The sequence below is a fragment of the Daucus carota genome, chromosome 5, assembly GCF_001625215.2.
Source record: "Daucus carota subsp. sativus chromosome 5, DH1 v3.0, whole genome shotgun sequence".
Taxonomy (NCBI): Eukaryota; Viridiplantae; Streptophyta; class Magnoliopsida; order Apiales; family Apiaceae; genus Daucus; species Daucus carota.
The window spans coordinates 34,107,340-34,120,515 of NC_030385.2; the positions used below are offsets into that span (position 1 = coordinate 34,107,340).

The window sequence follows — 13,176 nt, forward strand, 5'->3', positions numbered from 1 at the left end:
TATGTGAAAATTTAAAACTTGCAGGATTATCTAATCGCATGAACTACATGTTTTGTTTACTCATTATTCTACAACTATGTTGGTGCTATTTTGCTCATTTTCATTTAACTAGGTCCTCTGGAAATTGTTCGTACCCAGACAGGGTCATTTAGCAGCTTGTCAAATTTGTGATCGCAGATGTAACTTCAATTTTTTTATCAAGTTAATTATCATAATACAAACCCTGCATATTCTCTACATTATCATCGTCCCTTTTGGGGAATTGGAGACTCATAACTGAGCCCGACGAGGAAAAGATTCTCTTGCTATATACCGGAAGAGGTGGTTATGAAAGTACTTTCGGAACTTGCTGTAAAATCATTGCTCCAATTCAATTCCGCATGACTATACATAATATCAAATCCTGTTTTTATTAAATCTCTAGCCTTGTTTGGCTAGAACGCCATTTCCCTGACTTATAAAACTTATAAGTTAAATCAGTTTATTGGTATCATTTATGTGAATTTAAGATAACATATAACATATATAAGTCTGATAACTTAAAATTTTAATATATTTTATTAATTTATTTTTATTTTAAAATTTGATATAAAAAAATAGATACAAAATAATTTGTAATATTTTATTAATAATTTCATATTTCAATAAATTATAAATATCAGAAAGAACTATCTAAAATAAAAATTACCCTTACTTATAAGTAATTGGGGTATATTCGATTGAAATTTTAACGGATTGTTTTTAGTTTATGAATTTTAATAGATTGTACGGGATTTTGATTTTGTGTGGATTCCTGATAAAATGTCGCATAGTTGATAGGATTTAAGCACAACAGTTCAAAATCTAATGGATTTTGATGGGATCTCAAAAAACTTAAAATGCATCGAAGAATACACAAAATCCATCATTTTATGAAATCCAAAAATATCCATCAGCATTTGAATATCATCAGTTGGATTTTAAACGATCCCAACTGAATACCATCAGATTTTAAAGTATAATTTAAAATTTTAATTGAATATCACAAGATTTTGTAACATAATTTAAAATCTCATACTAATACACCTTCGGATTTTATAGCTTAATTTAAAATCTCATAATTGAATATCAATCGAATACCCATCGAATTTCGTGAATTAAAAAAAAATACTTAAGAGCATCTCCAAGAGCCTCCTTGTTGGTTCTTAAATATAATATAAAAAATGTGGCTCTTAGCAATTTTGGACAAAGTTAAGAGTGTAAACTCCAACAATACTCTCTACATCTCTTCTCTATTTCATATTTTATTCATATATTGGGCTCCACTATAACAAAAGAGAGAGAAAGATGAAAGTGAATTGGAGGAAAGGATTTTTTTATTGTGAAAAAATTAAGTTAAGAGCCATGTGGTGGCTCTTAACTTTGAGGAGAGAGGAGAGAGAAATAAGAGTCTATCAGTGATTTAAGAGCCAGAGTCTGCTCCCTCCTCAAATCTCAAGTTTGGAGTCTAAACGAAGCCTCTGAGTCTTACTTGTTGTCTTTTCCGGTAATAACCCTAAACTACTCGCAAGTCACAATTCGAAGATCCCAAGCATCAAAAATGGCACTTCTCGAAGAAGATTTGTTCACCTGTCTCATGCAGTACTTGCGTATTTTCCTCGTGCTCTTGTAATGGCAAATAGTTCTGCAATGCCCATGATTTTCAACGGGAAATATAGTTACAACATAACAACAGTGTGGGTGTTTTCAGCAAAGGCTGATTGCTAGAGATTTTTCCCGGTCGAGTAATTTAAAGTTGGACGCACTAGGGAATGGTAGTATTGTTATTGACAGGGTACTGTATTTTGTTTGTGGAGCTGTTTTCTGAAACGAAAACATTATTACCAAACAATTATCTGATTTTTGCAACTAGATCACTTTTTGACCAGACAACAACAGTGAACACTAAGACCTCTAATCCCAAACAGACCTCTGTGGTTATTCGATTTATGTAATGATCTTTGTGCACTAGTTGCAGTCCCCAAATCTGGATTTGGTCCCAGGTTGGATATTTTGGATTTCGAAGCTTCGGTTGCAATATTCTTTGTAGAATTAATATATTATTTATGGACAGTGGATGATGTTTCTGGATATGCAATTGAAAAGATTAGTACTGATGTTAATATGTCGTGAATAAGGCAATCGTATTGTTTTGGTGCAGAAAAGTTTTCTGGAAACCAGCTGGTCGATGGAACTTACTTTTGTGACTTCTTGTATCACCATGAGAAGAAACAGTAAATATCACGATGGACTTCAAAAGAAGGATGTTCGTGCAACTATCAAATACACATACACACTTTTGCACACCTCTTTCATAATTTGATATTGGTACGTTTATCATTCTCATATCTATTATTTTCTTATACTTGGGATGCTTAATTAGTTAGGTCTCTGTTTGGGGTGTATTTTATTTAACTATTCTCTATGGACGTTCATTACTCTTCCAGCATTTGGTGCATCCCTGATCCCTCTAGCACAATAAAATTCTTCCTTTGCATAAATTTCATTGCTCACAGATATTCCCTATGTCTTACCAAGTTACTTAACTTGACGATGCAAATTTTCTAAAAGTAACATATATGTTCAGTGTTCTACATGTTCTTCTTGAGGGATATAATGTAATTTAGAGGGAATGATTATCTTTTGCTCTATCCGTCCTTCAACTTAAATACCTTCGGATTCTATTTTGGAAGTATATTTATGGATAACTATATTGGTCAATACTCATAAAAGCACTCTTATATATAAAAAAGCTAGAAAATAAACTATAGAATTTAATACACTTTTTGTGTAGATTCAAATTTTAACAACCACTAGTCCTTTTTTGTGCACAAAATATAATTAAACATGAAAACAATAAAAAACAATAGCATTAAACATAAGATAATTACATAATTTTACTAGGACACTATGCTAGATTCTATGACATTTATTGTTTGGAATTTAACGTTAGATTTGATATGATAAGGTTATTTGTACTTAAATTTTATCATTCTACTCTTCTCCATCCATTTTTTTTCAAAAAAATGATGGTGATGAGTGTTCTTCCGTGTTATTTATGTAAGAGTGTTTTCTCTATGGTGCTACCATTGCTATATATTTGTAACATGTAAATGGGGAATTTCATTAAGCTCCCCTTTTTTTAATTGCTTTACTCTTTTCTGTAACATAATAGAATATAGGTCTGAGAAAACTAAAACAATACTCGATAGACAATCTTCTGCCTTAGTTTTGTTAAAATTGTTTTTAGTTATTGACGCAAATTGTAATATTTTACTGGTTTAAGAAGCTACTATTACCCCAAGATGTTACTTTTACTTGTTGATTATTTAGTAAAGATATCATATTGAAATTAGCAGTAGTTTAATAATTTAGCTTTGTTCTTCAACCGTTTTTATGATACTTTTTTGATGTATAGTCTTTGTGAAAGGGACTCTGTCTTTCTTTTGAAAGAGCATCTTCAACCCATTGCTTAATTTAGGATATCTTTTACGCCAGAGTGGTGTTGAAGTTACACTTTCACCAAATCAACTCCAAATCATTTACTTGTAAAAGTACTACCGGAAAGAATATTTTCCGCTCGAGATACAAAAATGAAGTTAAAATACAAATTGCATTAATTTATTTTAGTGAGATGAGTACACGGGTTTTCTTAGTAAGATGAGTACACGGGGTGGGATGTCAGAAAACTCAATAAGTGGGGAAGGACATGGTGAATTTATAGGGTTGCACCAAAGTTGGGGTAATTTTCAGTGTTACAGAAAAATTATACAATGTTTGAAGTTGATCTTGAAACAATTTTCGTAAAAGTACATTTGTGAAGTTGAGTCAAAGATGGTCTTACAACTTGGTGCTAATTTTGATAATATCTCTTCCTAGAACCTCAATCTTTTATTTTTATGATGTCAGCTTGGGTTTAAACAAGTAGACAATATTTAATGCCAAGTTAGTGGTTATAGTATTGCGGACTACTTTCAAGCCACTTGGTTCATGTTAGTTTTCTAGTCACGTAAATCAAGCTTTAAACTTAGAAGATTGCCTGATTTATATCATATTCTGCAGGATAGCATACACTGAACGGAGGCCAAACACTAAATGGCAGATGAATTATGAACCACAACATAATTGCTGCAATCTTTGTTTGTTTATGCTTTGTATCAATAATGAAGAACATAAAATTAGCATAAATAAAAGAGAGGAAGAACTCAATGTTCGATGTTTACTATTGTGTGCCGCCATATATGTTTTGAGTGTCTAAAATTACGAAATTAATATCCTTGCAATTGACGAATTTGTTGCTTCTTAACATTTGTTAGTAATTGTGGTTTGTTTGAAAATAAATTAGTAGCTACTCTTAACTATCCCACTAGTCTGGTACCCTAGTTGCAAGTTGATCTTTCTTTTGTCCAGGTGACGAGACATAAAATGAGAGGCCAGATTCTGGTGCACAGAGGCTACATTGTGTGGGGGAGGGGACAATTGACCCTGCTTGCAGTTATGCATAATATATAAGATATTAAATACGTTTAAACTAATATTTCCATTTGAAATCTAAACTTCGACATCACTTAATTTAAAATTTGATGTTACGGAGCTTCATTTTCCATGTCGAATTTGACCTTAAACCATGGCCACCTGTTAGTGTAAAGTGCAGCAAAGATCATGGAAGTGCCTCCCCTTTAGTGATACTTATTTTGATGTGTACAAGAGTAAAACTGTTAAAAAGTTATTATCTTTTGTTTTGACTTATTTAATGAGCATGTAAGTGCCATGTGATGTGACTAGCCGCTTTTACTATCACAGTAATAGATCCAATCTTGTTGGTAAGAAAATCATGAATCATGAGACTGTCATTGAGAAGAAAAAGGTGGTGTCATCAAAACTCATATTAACTATACCTACTCCTTTTTTCAGGAAATTAAATGCGACTTCTCAGCTATGTGGGTCCACTGTGCTCAAAAGTGATAAGGTTGTCCTATGTACAACATTTTTTTTCTTTAAACCAGAATTTGTTTTGTTTGAAAAAGTTGAATGTTTGGAGTGCAAGTTTGATTTGTTTTTCCCCTTACTGAAAAAATTTTCTGTTTGAATGTTTCCAAAGAAATAGAGATGACTAGTTGTTCACAAGTTCGGGATGGGAAAATTCAAGAAAATAGTAGCAATAAAGAAAAACCAAGTCTTTGTGATTTCTGTGGAGATTCAGTAGCAGTTTTGTATTGCAAAGCTGATTCAGCTAAGCTTTGTTTGACGTGTGATAGGGAAGTTCACTCGACGAATCAGCTTTTTACTAAGCACACCAGATCAGTGCTATGTGATGAGTGTGAGTCTTCGCCTTCTTCCATTTTTTGCTCTACTCATTGTTTTGTTCTTTGCCAGAACTGTGATTGGGAAAGTCACAGGATTTCAGAGTCAAGTAATCATGACAGAAGGCCTCTTGAAGGGTTTAACGGGTGTCCCTCTGTGGTTGAGTTTTTGGCTAATTTTGGGTTTGATGATTTGGGGAAGAAGAAGAGTAAGAGAAGTGAGGGGGTTCAGGAGTCTGAGAATTTTGGGTTTTCTGATTATTTGGTTTGGGAAACTCCTTCTGTTATTAGTCTTGATGATTTGATTTCTTCAGATGGCTCTGACCATAATTTTCAGGTTACGGGGTTTCCCCCTTTGCCTAAGGTTAGTCCCTCTCATTTGCCTCAAGTATATGTAACATGAATTTTATATGTTCAGAGTGTTTTTTTTTTTTTTTTGGATTTTTGGGGCTTAGTAGTTTCACAAATGATATTGCAAAGTGATGATTTGAGAAATGCTTGTTTGGAAGTAGAGTAATAGTTCCTGGATGATATTCATATTCAAGATATCGAGTTGTGTCCTTATGGTCTGTTAGTGACTATGTGATTTTAATTTTCTGCTTCCGTTTTTTTAGACCGTGGTTCTTTGTTGCTTAGCTTTGTTACTAATTTCTGTTTAACAGTTAAATTCTGCAGTTCTGTTTTGTATATAAAATCACATCTTCGGCTCAAAAAAAATTTCTGCTTTGTAAACTGCTGGAATTAGTGAAACTGTTTTGGTTAAATCCATACAGTATATTCTGTTATAATTATGCATGGTACATGTGCAGAACCGAAATACTGTTTGTGGACAACGCAAAGAAGAGATACTTTGCCAGCTACGTGAATTGGCAAAGTTGGAACCAGGCATTGACCAAAATAAACAGGATGTAGAGCCCTCTCCTGGGTTTCAGTCCCTGTTGCCTTACGATGACTTCCAACATCAAAATTTAAACTTTGAGAGCAAGACAGAACCAACCTTCTTTGCCACTTACGAGGTCTATTATCTTCTGCTCCTATTTTTCATTTTGTTTTTTCTCCCTGCATATTTTAGGTTGATTCTGCAGTTTAATGTTAATTTCAGTAACTAAACATTTGCAAAACCCAATTTGCTGCCTTAAACAATGTAAAAGATAAGGTGATGGCTTGATAAGTTACATAAATACAGTTCTATATGAAAAATGTTTGAATTAAGATGGGGGGGGGGGGGGGGGGGGTTGCTGTTATACCACCAGTTGATTCATGTGCCCATGTATTACGAGGAAGAATACGTTTGAGAAGTCGTTGTTGGTAGTCTGGTAGTACTTGGGGCTGAAGAGTTACTATCAGTGCACTTTTATAGGTTTAGTGTTTTAAGCTTAAGCATGTGGTCCAATAACTTGTAGGGTAGGAGAATAGCTGGAGTTTCCTGATATTTAATCTTGTGCCCATGGATCTTTAATATGTGGAGCTACTTTTCCAATTGGATATGTATGACTATGTGTCAATTTGTGAATCGTTCAATATGTTCTATGTTTTGACGATTCTTATAATAAGACAAATGGGCATTTTCAAAGAGGGTCTCTAGGCAACCTCTTACTAGAATTCAAATCCATGACCACCTCAAGTGGACGGGGAAATTGACATACTCCTCTACCACTAGGCTATAGCCTCATCCTCATATTCTGATCATTCTTATTATTCTCTAAATCTGGGAGCAATATATAGCAGCACGACTGGTGGAATGGCAGTAAAAGATTGTATAAACAAGTATGGGATAAACATATGAATGTACTTGGCATTACAGTTTCCCCCCGTCAAGATGGAAGCTTCTCCTATAGTTACGTATTTAATATTCTCAGATGGAGCTGGAAAAGCGTCTCTGCAAGAACAATTTTGAATGCTCTAACGTTTATTGAGAGCTTTTGCACTAATGAGTATAATTTTTAGTCTGCAACAGCAAGTGGCTGACCTATAATCTTCAAACAAACAAAAATTTTAGAAGTAGGTCACTTGGTGTTTTATTTTTGCTGCTAAATAATAGGTCACTTTGTTAAGGCTTCTTATTATTACTTTAAGATGATAGCTCATATTCCAATTTTTGTGTTGCATATTCGGTTCAATAACCAATTATCCAATTTAACTTATAATTTCAGAACATCATCACATGATCTGTAACTCCCCAATTTCATGTTTTAAAAGGGTAAATAGTAGTGGAAAATAAAGAACGGTTTTAAAATCAAACGCCTAAAAAGTAGATTATATACTAGCCCAGTTGTGTATTGATTTCTACAAATCAAGTGTTGAGTTTGATGACTTGGTGTCATCCAATATTACAATGAAATTCAGTTCATGATGTAGGCCATTAATTAATTATCATGTTTTTCTTCTCTTAACAATCAATTTTGAGACAGAAAAAGGAAGAGTTCAGTTTGCTTGTTTTTCAGATCTATATATATGAACAGAAAGAGGCAATTCATTTCATTTTTTTTTTCAGGGAAGTACTTTCCAGTGGTGCAATGATATTGGCAAGGATCCAGAAAAAATTCTTCCTAATGCTTCATCTCAGAGCTACTTTAACACAGACTATCAAGTTCCTGCTAAGGATCCAGATATTGATCCTAAGCTACATCACATAGACAACAAGAATGAGACGCCAGCACAAAATATTGTTGTTGCTAATGCCTCACAAATCTTTCCCAAAGTTGCTCCGCATGAATTTTGCAGCCAGCATCGAGACATTGCAATCACACGGTACAAGGAGAAGAGAAAATCAAGGAGGTAAGTATATTTCTTAGGTACTTCAAGCATACAGAGGTCAGAGGCTCTGGTATTGATCTAGAAGCGTAAATCAATAAATTCCAGCCAAATGGATATATATTATATATTTGCATGAGTTTCGAATATCATGTATAATATTATTTGCACGACTTTCGAAAATCATGTATATGTTGGCTGATAATATTTTTACATGTATAGACTTATATCTCAAAGTTGTAAATGACAGGTACGAAAAACACATAAGGTATGAATCCCGGAAGGTTCGTGCAGAAACTAGAGCTAGAGTCAAGGGTCGCTTTGCAAAGATAGATCGCTGAACTGTTTTGTGCAGAAATATTCTTAAGACAATTATTTGTCTGGTATTTCACCACTTCTTTTTGGGACTAGGTTTGCGTAAGCACTTCAGATCATATTGGTTAAACAACGTGAGAGAGTTCTGTTTCTTCAGCCTTGGTTCAGGAAGGTTTTCTTATATTTTATTGAAATATATGTAGTGAAATATGTTATTTTCTTCTAATCAATAATTGTCATACTACTGAAACCTAAAATTATTCAGTTTCAGAAATGAGAGTGAGTTTATAATCCCCATAGACCATAGTACAAGAATGCTAGCTACTCACTTCTCAGCAGTACTGAAGCAGCAGGCTGGGATTCTGCTTTACCCCGGTTTTGGAAGGACTCTCCATTCCGTTTCTTGTATGATTTTAAGAATGAATACTCCATTCTCTTTCTTTATCATTTTCCTTACAATCTTTATCATAAAAAATTTGGACTCGATTCATATGGAGTCATTGTTGTGTCATACATTCTTTGTTCTCTATAATTTTTTTTATATATAATTTTCATTAAATCCTTCCCTCATTCAATTTCATCCTATATAACGCAACCTAAATAGTTCGTATCAGAGCAAACCAATTTCACTTTTCATCGATCAAAGTGTACGTTAGAACTAGATATCGCGATACGTTAATGAGAGAAAGTAGTTAACAACAAATACGAGAGATTGTTTAAATGTAAATGTAAGAAGAATGTGGTGAAAAACACGGAATGGAGAGTGATGGATATTGTAGCTGATCTTGTGTTTGATCCTTGAGCAAACGAGAAAGAGTTCTCAAGCATTCTCAGCAAGCATCAGGTCAATGTCACAAGAGGCTATCACATACCCTATTTATAGCGGTTTAAGCTATCATGTAATTCTTTGGATTAAACGATCTAGTACAGGCTAAGAGTTAGTCCGGTCCATTAGAGCCCAGGTCCGTTAGACCGTGAAAGCCGTCATCAAGGATGGTCTGTACTCGCACGACCCAAGCCTAGGTGGCTAAGGGGTTGTCAAGGAGCGGGTCGGAGAATGAATATCGGTCCAAATAAGCGGAGGTTGAGAACTCGAGATAGCGGAGGAAAAGACCTCATTATGGCAAAGATAGAGACCTCATTACATATACTTATGCGTTTTCGCTGGGACTGGTTACGAGGCTCCTTGTCTTGATCATCTTTTGGTGGGGTGAGGGGACCCAAGGTAGAGGGATAGCCCTAGAGAGAGCCCTTGGGAACTTTGTGTAACTGACGACCACTCAGTTAGAGGCCAACTTGTAGTAGAGATAATGAGACCTGGGAGTTTTACTGGAGAATTAGTCCTAGGGGAGACCCTTAGGCTAGTGAATCCCAACGACCCTAAGTGTAAGAGGCGAAGGGGTAGTGATCCCAAGACTCACTGTTGGTGCTTGCAGCGACCCCTAGGATAATGATCCTTAGAGTGATGAATTCTTTAAGTCTTGATAAATCTCTTAAGTAAGGGAGGCTCATTAGTGGAGTGGCCTAGTAGAATAACGAGTTCAAAGGACGGTCCAATTCTGATATTGAGCTGAAGAGCATAAAATCTTTATTAATTGAGGTGGATGGGTCCACCTTGATGATACATATCTATGTATGGGCCTGTCGAGGCCCATGCCGATTTTGGACACAACACAAATCATTTAAAAAAATTATAAATTATTTTTTTATCGTGTTACGAGAAGGTAATCGTTTCGGAATATCAAATATCCAAACTTTCGAATCTAAAAACATGATCCAAATTCAAATCCACATTAAAATCGGATTCTAGATAAATTCAAAATAAATTAGAATATATGAGGTGTCTATCAGGTCGGATAAAAATATCACCTTTTATTTAAATAAAAATGAAATTTAATCAAAAATTATGAACCGCAAGTGTTGTTGAATTCCATTATCACTCACCCGAAATTCATCAAAAAGATTTGTGGGATATATAAATCTATTTATTTAAAAAAAGATATCAACTTAAACCAAATCATTTTAAAAAGTTATAAATTATCTTTTCACCGATGAATGTTACTGTAATTTATTATGTACTTTTTTGTAAGGTCGAATATTGCTGTCCCGGTTGAAGCTGAGGGAAGGTCCGGAAGGAGCAACTTTGACATATATATTGATGTCAGCCTAGTTACGATCTACGAATCAAGAACTAAAAACAAAAACTTTCTCACATTCTTCTTTGCTTTGTTCATATATGTAACTATTTCTATACGTGATCATAACGCCATTTCCATTTGTCTGCCGTGAACAATTCAACAACATGCTGCAACAAGAATACGCGGTTAATCGAAGCCGCTAGTCGTTATTATTTTTCCGTTGCTAGTCATTTCGGTTTCATAGATAGGCCGAGTCGTCGAATTTAACGAGGAACTCTTCTGTTGTAGTTTAACGAAACTCGTCTTATTTACAAAATTTGATATTTATATTATTTATATTCTCGAAGATTTTTTATGATTTGATAACGCTAATTAAAGGCCACAAAATATCGAAAGGCGAGTATTGCAAGTATGAGAAACAGAAACAAGGAATTATGAAGAGAGGTGAAGGGAAATAGGTCACCATAACTGAAATATTAAAAGCATGAAATAAAAGACAAAGGCAGGCCATAAACTCTACTAGGCATTTAAAATTATATATAAAAGAAAAATCCACAGAATTTGGCCCAATTCATAAAACGGGTTGTTGGTTTAGTTTTGCCTTTCCCTTGCTCTCATTCCTTTGTTGATAATGAACCTAGGCAAGTCAGGTCCCATCTGCGAGTCACTTGTGTGTTTGGTTTAATTTATTTGTCAGATATAAATACTTTTTAGAGAATATGTAAATATATATATATTTTTCAGATAAATATATGCTTCCTCTGTCCTTTTCATTTCTTAACATTCTTTTTAACTGCTTGACACGCACTTTAATGCACCTATAAAATATAGTTCTATAATTTTTTTTTAAAATTTTCTTTTTCTGAATGAAAATTTAGACACTAAATTTTTAGTCAGAAAAGGAAAAATTTTAAAAAAAATTATAGAACTATGTTTTATAAGCGCATTAAAGTGTGTGCCGCGCCCCCGTCCCCCAATGTTAAAAATTGAGAGGGACGGAGGGAGTATATTTTTATGAAAACAAGTGTCGCGTATATTATAGATCACAAATTCTATTAAAAATATACGCAAATATATAGTTAAATATAAAGTGGTGGTTGAATTTATCCGCTTCTACATTTTAGTGGCAAAATTTCAAATTTTCGAATGGGTGATCATATCCGGAATCAAAGTGAAAAAATGGCTAAATTTTGGTCATCAATTTATACTTTACTCTCGGTATATACTATATTAATTTATTATATTTTAATAAATTTACGACGCAAGGGGATTTAAGTAAGAAAAAAATGTGGCACAAACACAGTGATCCTCCAATGTTGTTAACATATTTGCGTTTTGTTGATAATGTTAATGCATCACGTTTTACCACAAAATTAGAGATTAAGATACGAGAATATAATTCACTCTAAAACTTGTCCAATGTTCAAGATTGTATGTTTGTCGGTCGATAACGAAATGTCGAGAACAAAACACTACAAGCAGCAGGGAAAACTTAAAATTTGTTAGAGAGGAAGAAATGGTATTTTTATAACTATTGGGCAAGATTACATAACGTGCAGACTGCATGCAGAGGGTTAGCCGAAATTAAACAAATTGTTTTTTGGTAATTCAGTGTCGAGCCAGTTTCATGCATTTCGACTAATTCGCCGACATGATGATACTCATCAAACATGACAATCCACTTATTCTGATATCGTCAAATAAATTCGAAATCCCTGAAACTGAACGAACTTTTTTTTTTTTTTTTTGGCTAATTTGGACGAAGTTTATTACGTACATAAGCGTGCGTTAGAAAACACAAGTTCCTGTGTTGTATAGTTTTGTCTGCTTCGAGCTACTGTAGGTTTACAGTGTACTAAGTTTGTTTAGGAAATATAATTTAACAAAACCACACGGCTAGTAGTCGGACGTTGTAGCCATCGAACAGTGATCTGAACGTTCGATTATATGTATTATGAAACTAATCATTATTCTTACAAATATTAGGCGGATGGTAATACAATTTTCCGACCACTTCCGGTGGCCTTTGTCCACCTATTTCTCGTCAAACAAGTCGGTCTCTCATTTGTTTGCGCTATTCTCATATATATTATTTCTAGATAATTTTCATATTAATTTTATTATTTTTAGGTAGAATGAAAGTTATACGGGTTATTTGGAGAAAATTTCTGTAATTGTTTTCTTTCAATCATTCTGTCTCAATTATTTGAACTAAAAATATTTATCATTCTACTTTGTTATGTCTACCTTCAAATCTTCATAAGAAATTTATACGGACTCATATTTAGTGACAATTATCTCATTCTTTTTTCTTCATTAATAAAACTATTTTATAATTTTTCTATATATTCTCTTCTCATTACATTTTATCCGAGACAAAGAAGTAATGAACACTTAAACTGAAGTACATCTAAGAAGGTCACTTGTAATGGGTTGATGATTCACTAAATTATTAGTGAAGGAGAAAGTAGGGAAGATTTTAATATTTTTTATTATTTTTATTTATGATATTTCTTATGTACTTTAGACTAACGATTCAACGTGTTTTGTATTGTTAGAACATCTCAGATAGAGTTTGTTAAAATAATATAAACTATTGATAATATAAAGTTTGTTGAACATATAAGACGTCGTGTTTCAATAAAACT

The 13,176-nt window shown here is 33.7% G+C and overlaps 1 protein-coding gene across 1 annotated transcript; it reads left to right on the plus strand.

The window, feature by feature from the left end:
• The first annotated feature begins 1,509 nt into the window (after positions 1-1,509).
• LOC108220459 (zinc finger protein CONSTANS-LIKE 13) lies at positions 1,510-8,878 on the plus strand. Its single transcript, XM_064094376.1, has 7 exons — positions 1,510-2,021; positions 2,180-2,346; positions 4,933-4,987; positions 5,120-5,685; positions 6,131-6,337; positions 7,816-8,099; positions 8,326-8,878. Exons 4-7 carry the CDS (start codon positions 5,128-5,130, stop codon positions 8,414-8,416), a joined length of 1,140 nt encoding a protein of 379 aa, XP_063950446.1. The 5' UTR covers positions 1,510-2,021; positions 2,180-2,346; positions 4,933-4,987; positions 5,120-5,127; the 3' UTR covers positions 8,417-8,878.
• The last annotated feature ends 4,298 nt before the right edge of the window (positions 8,879-13,176 follow it).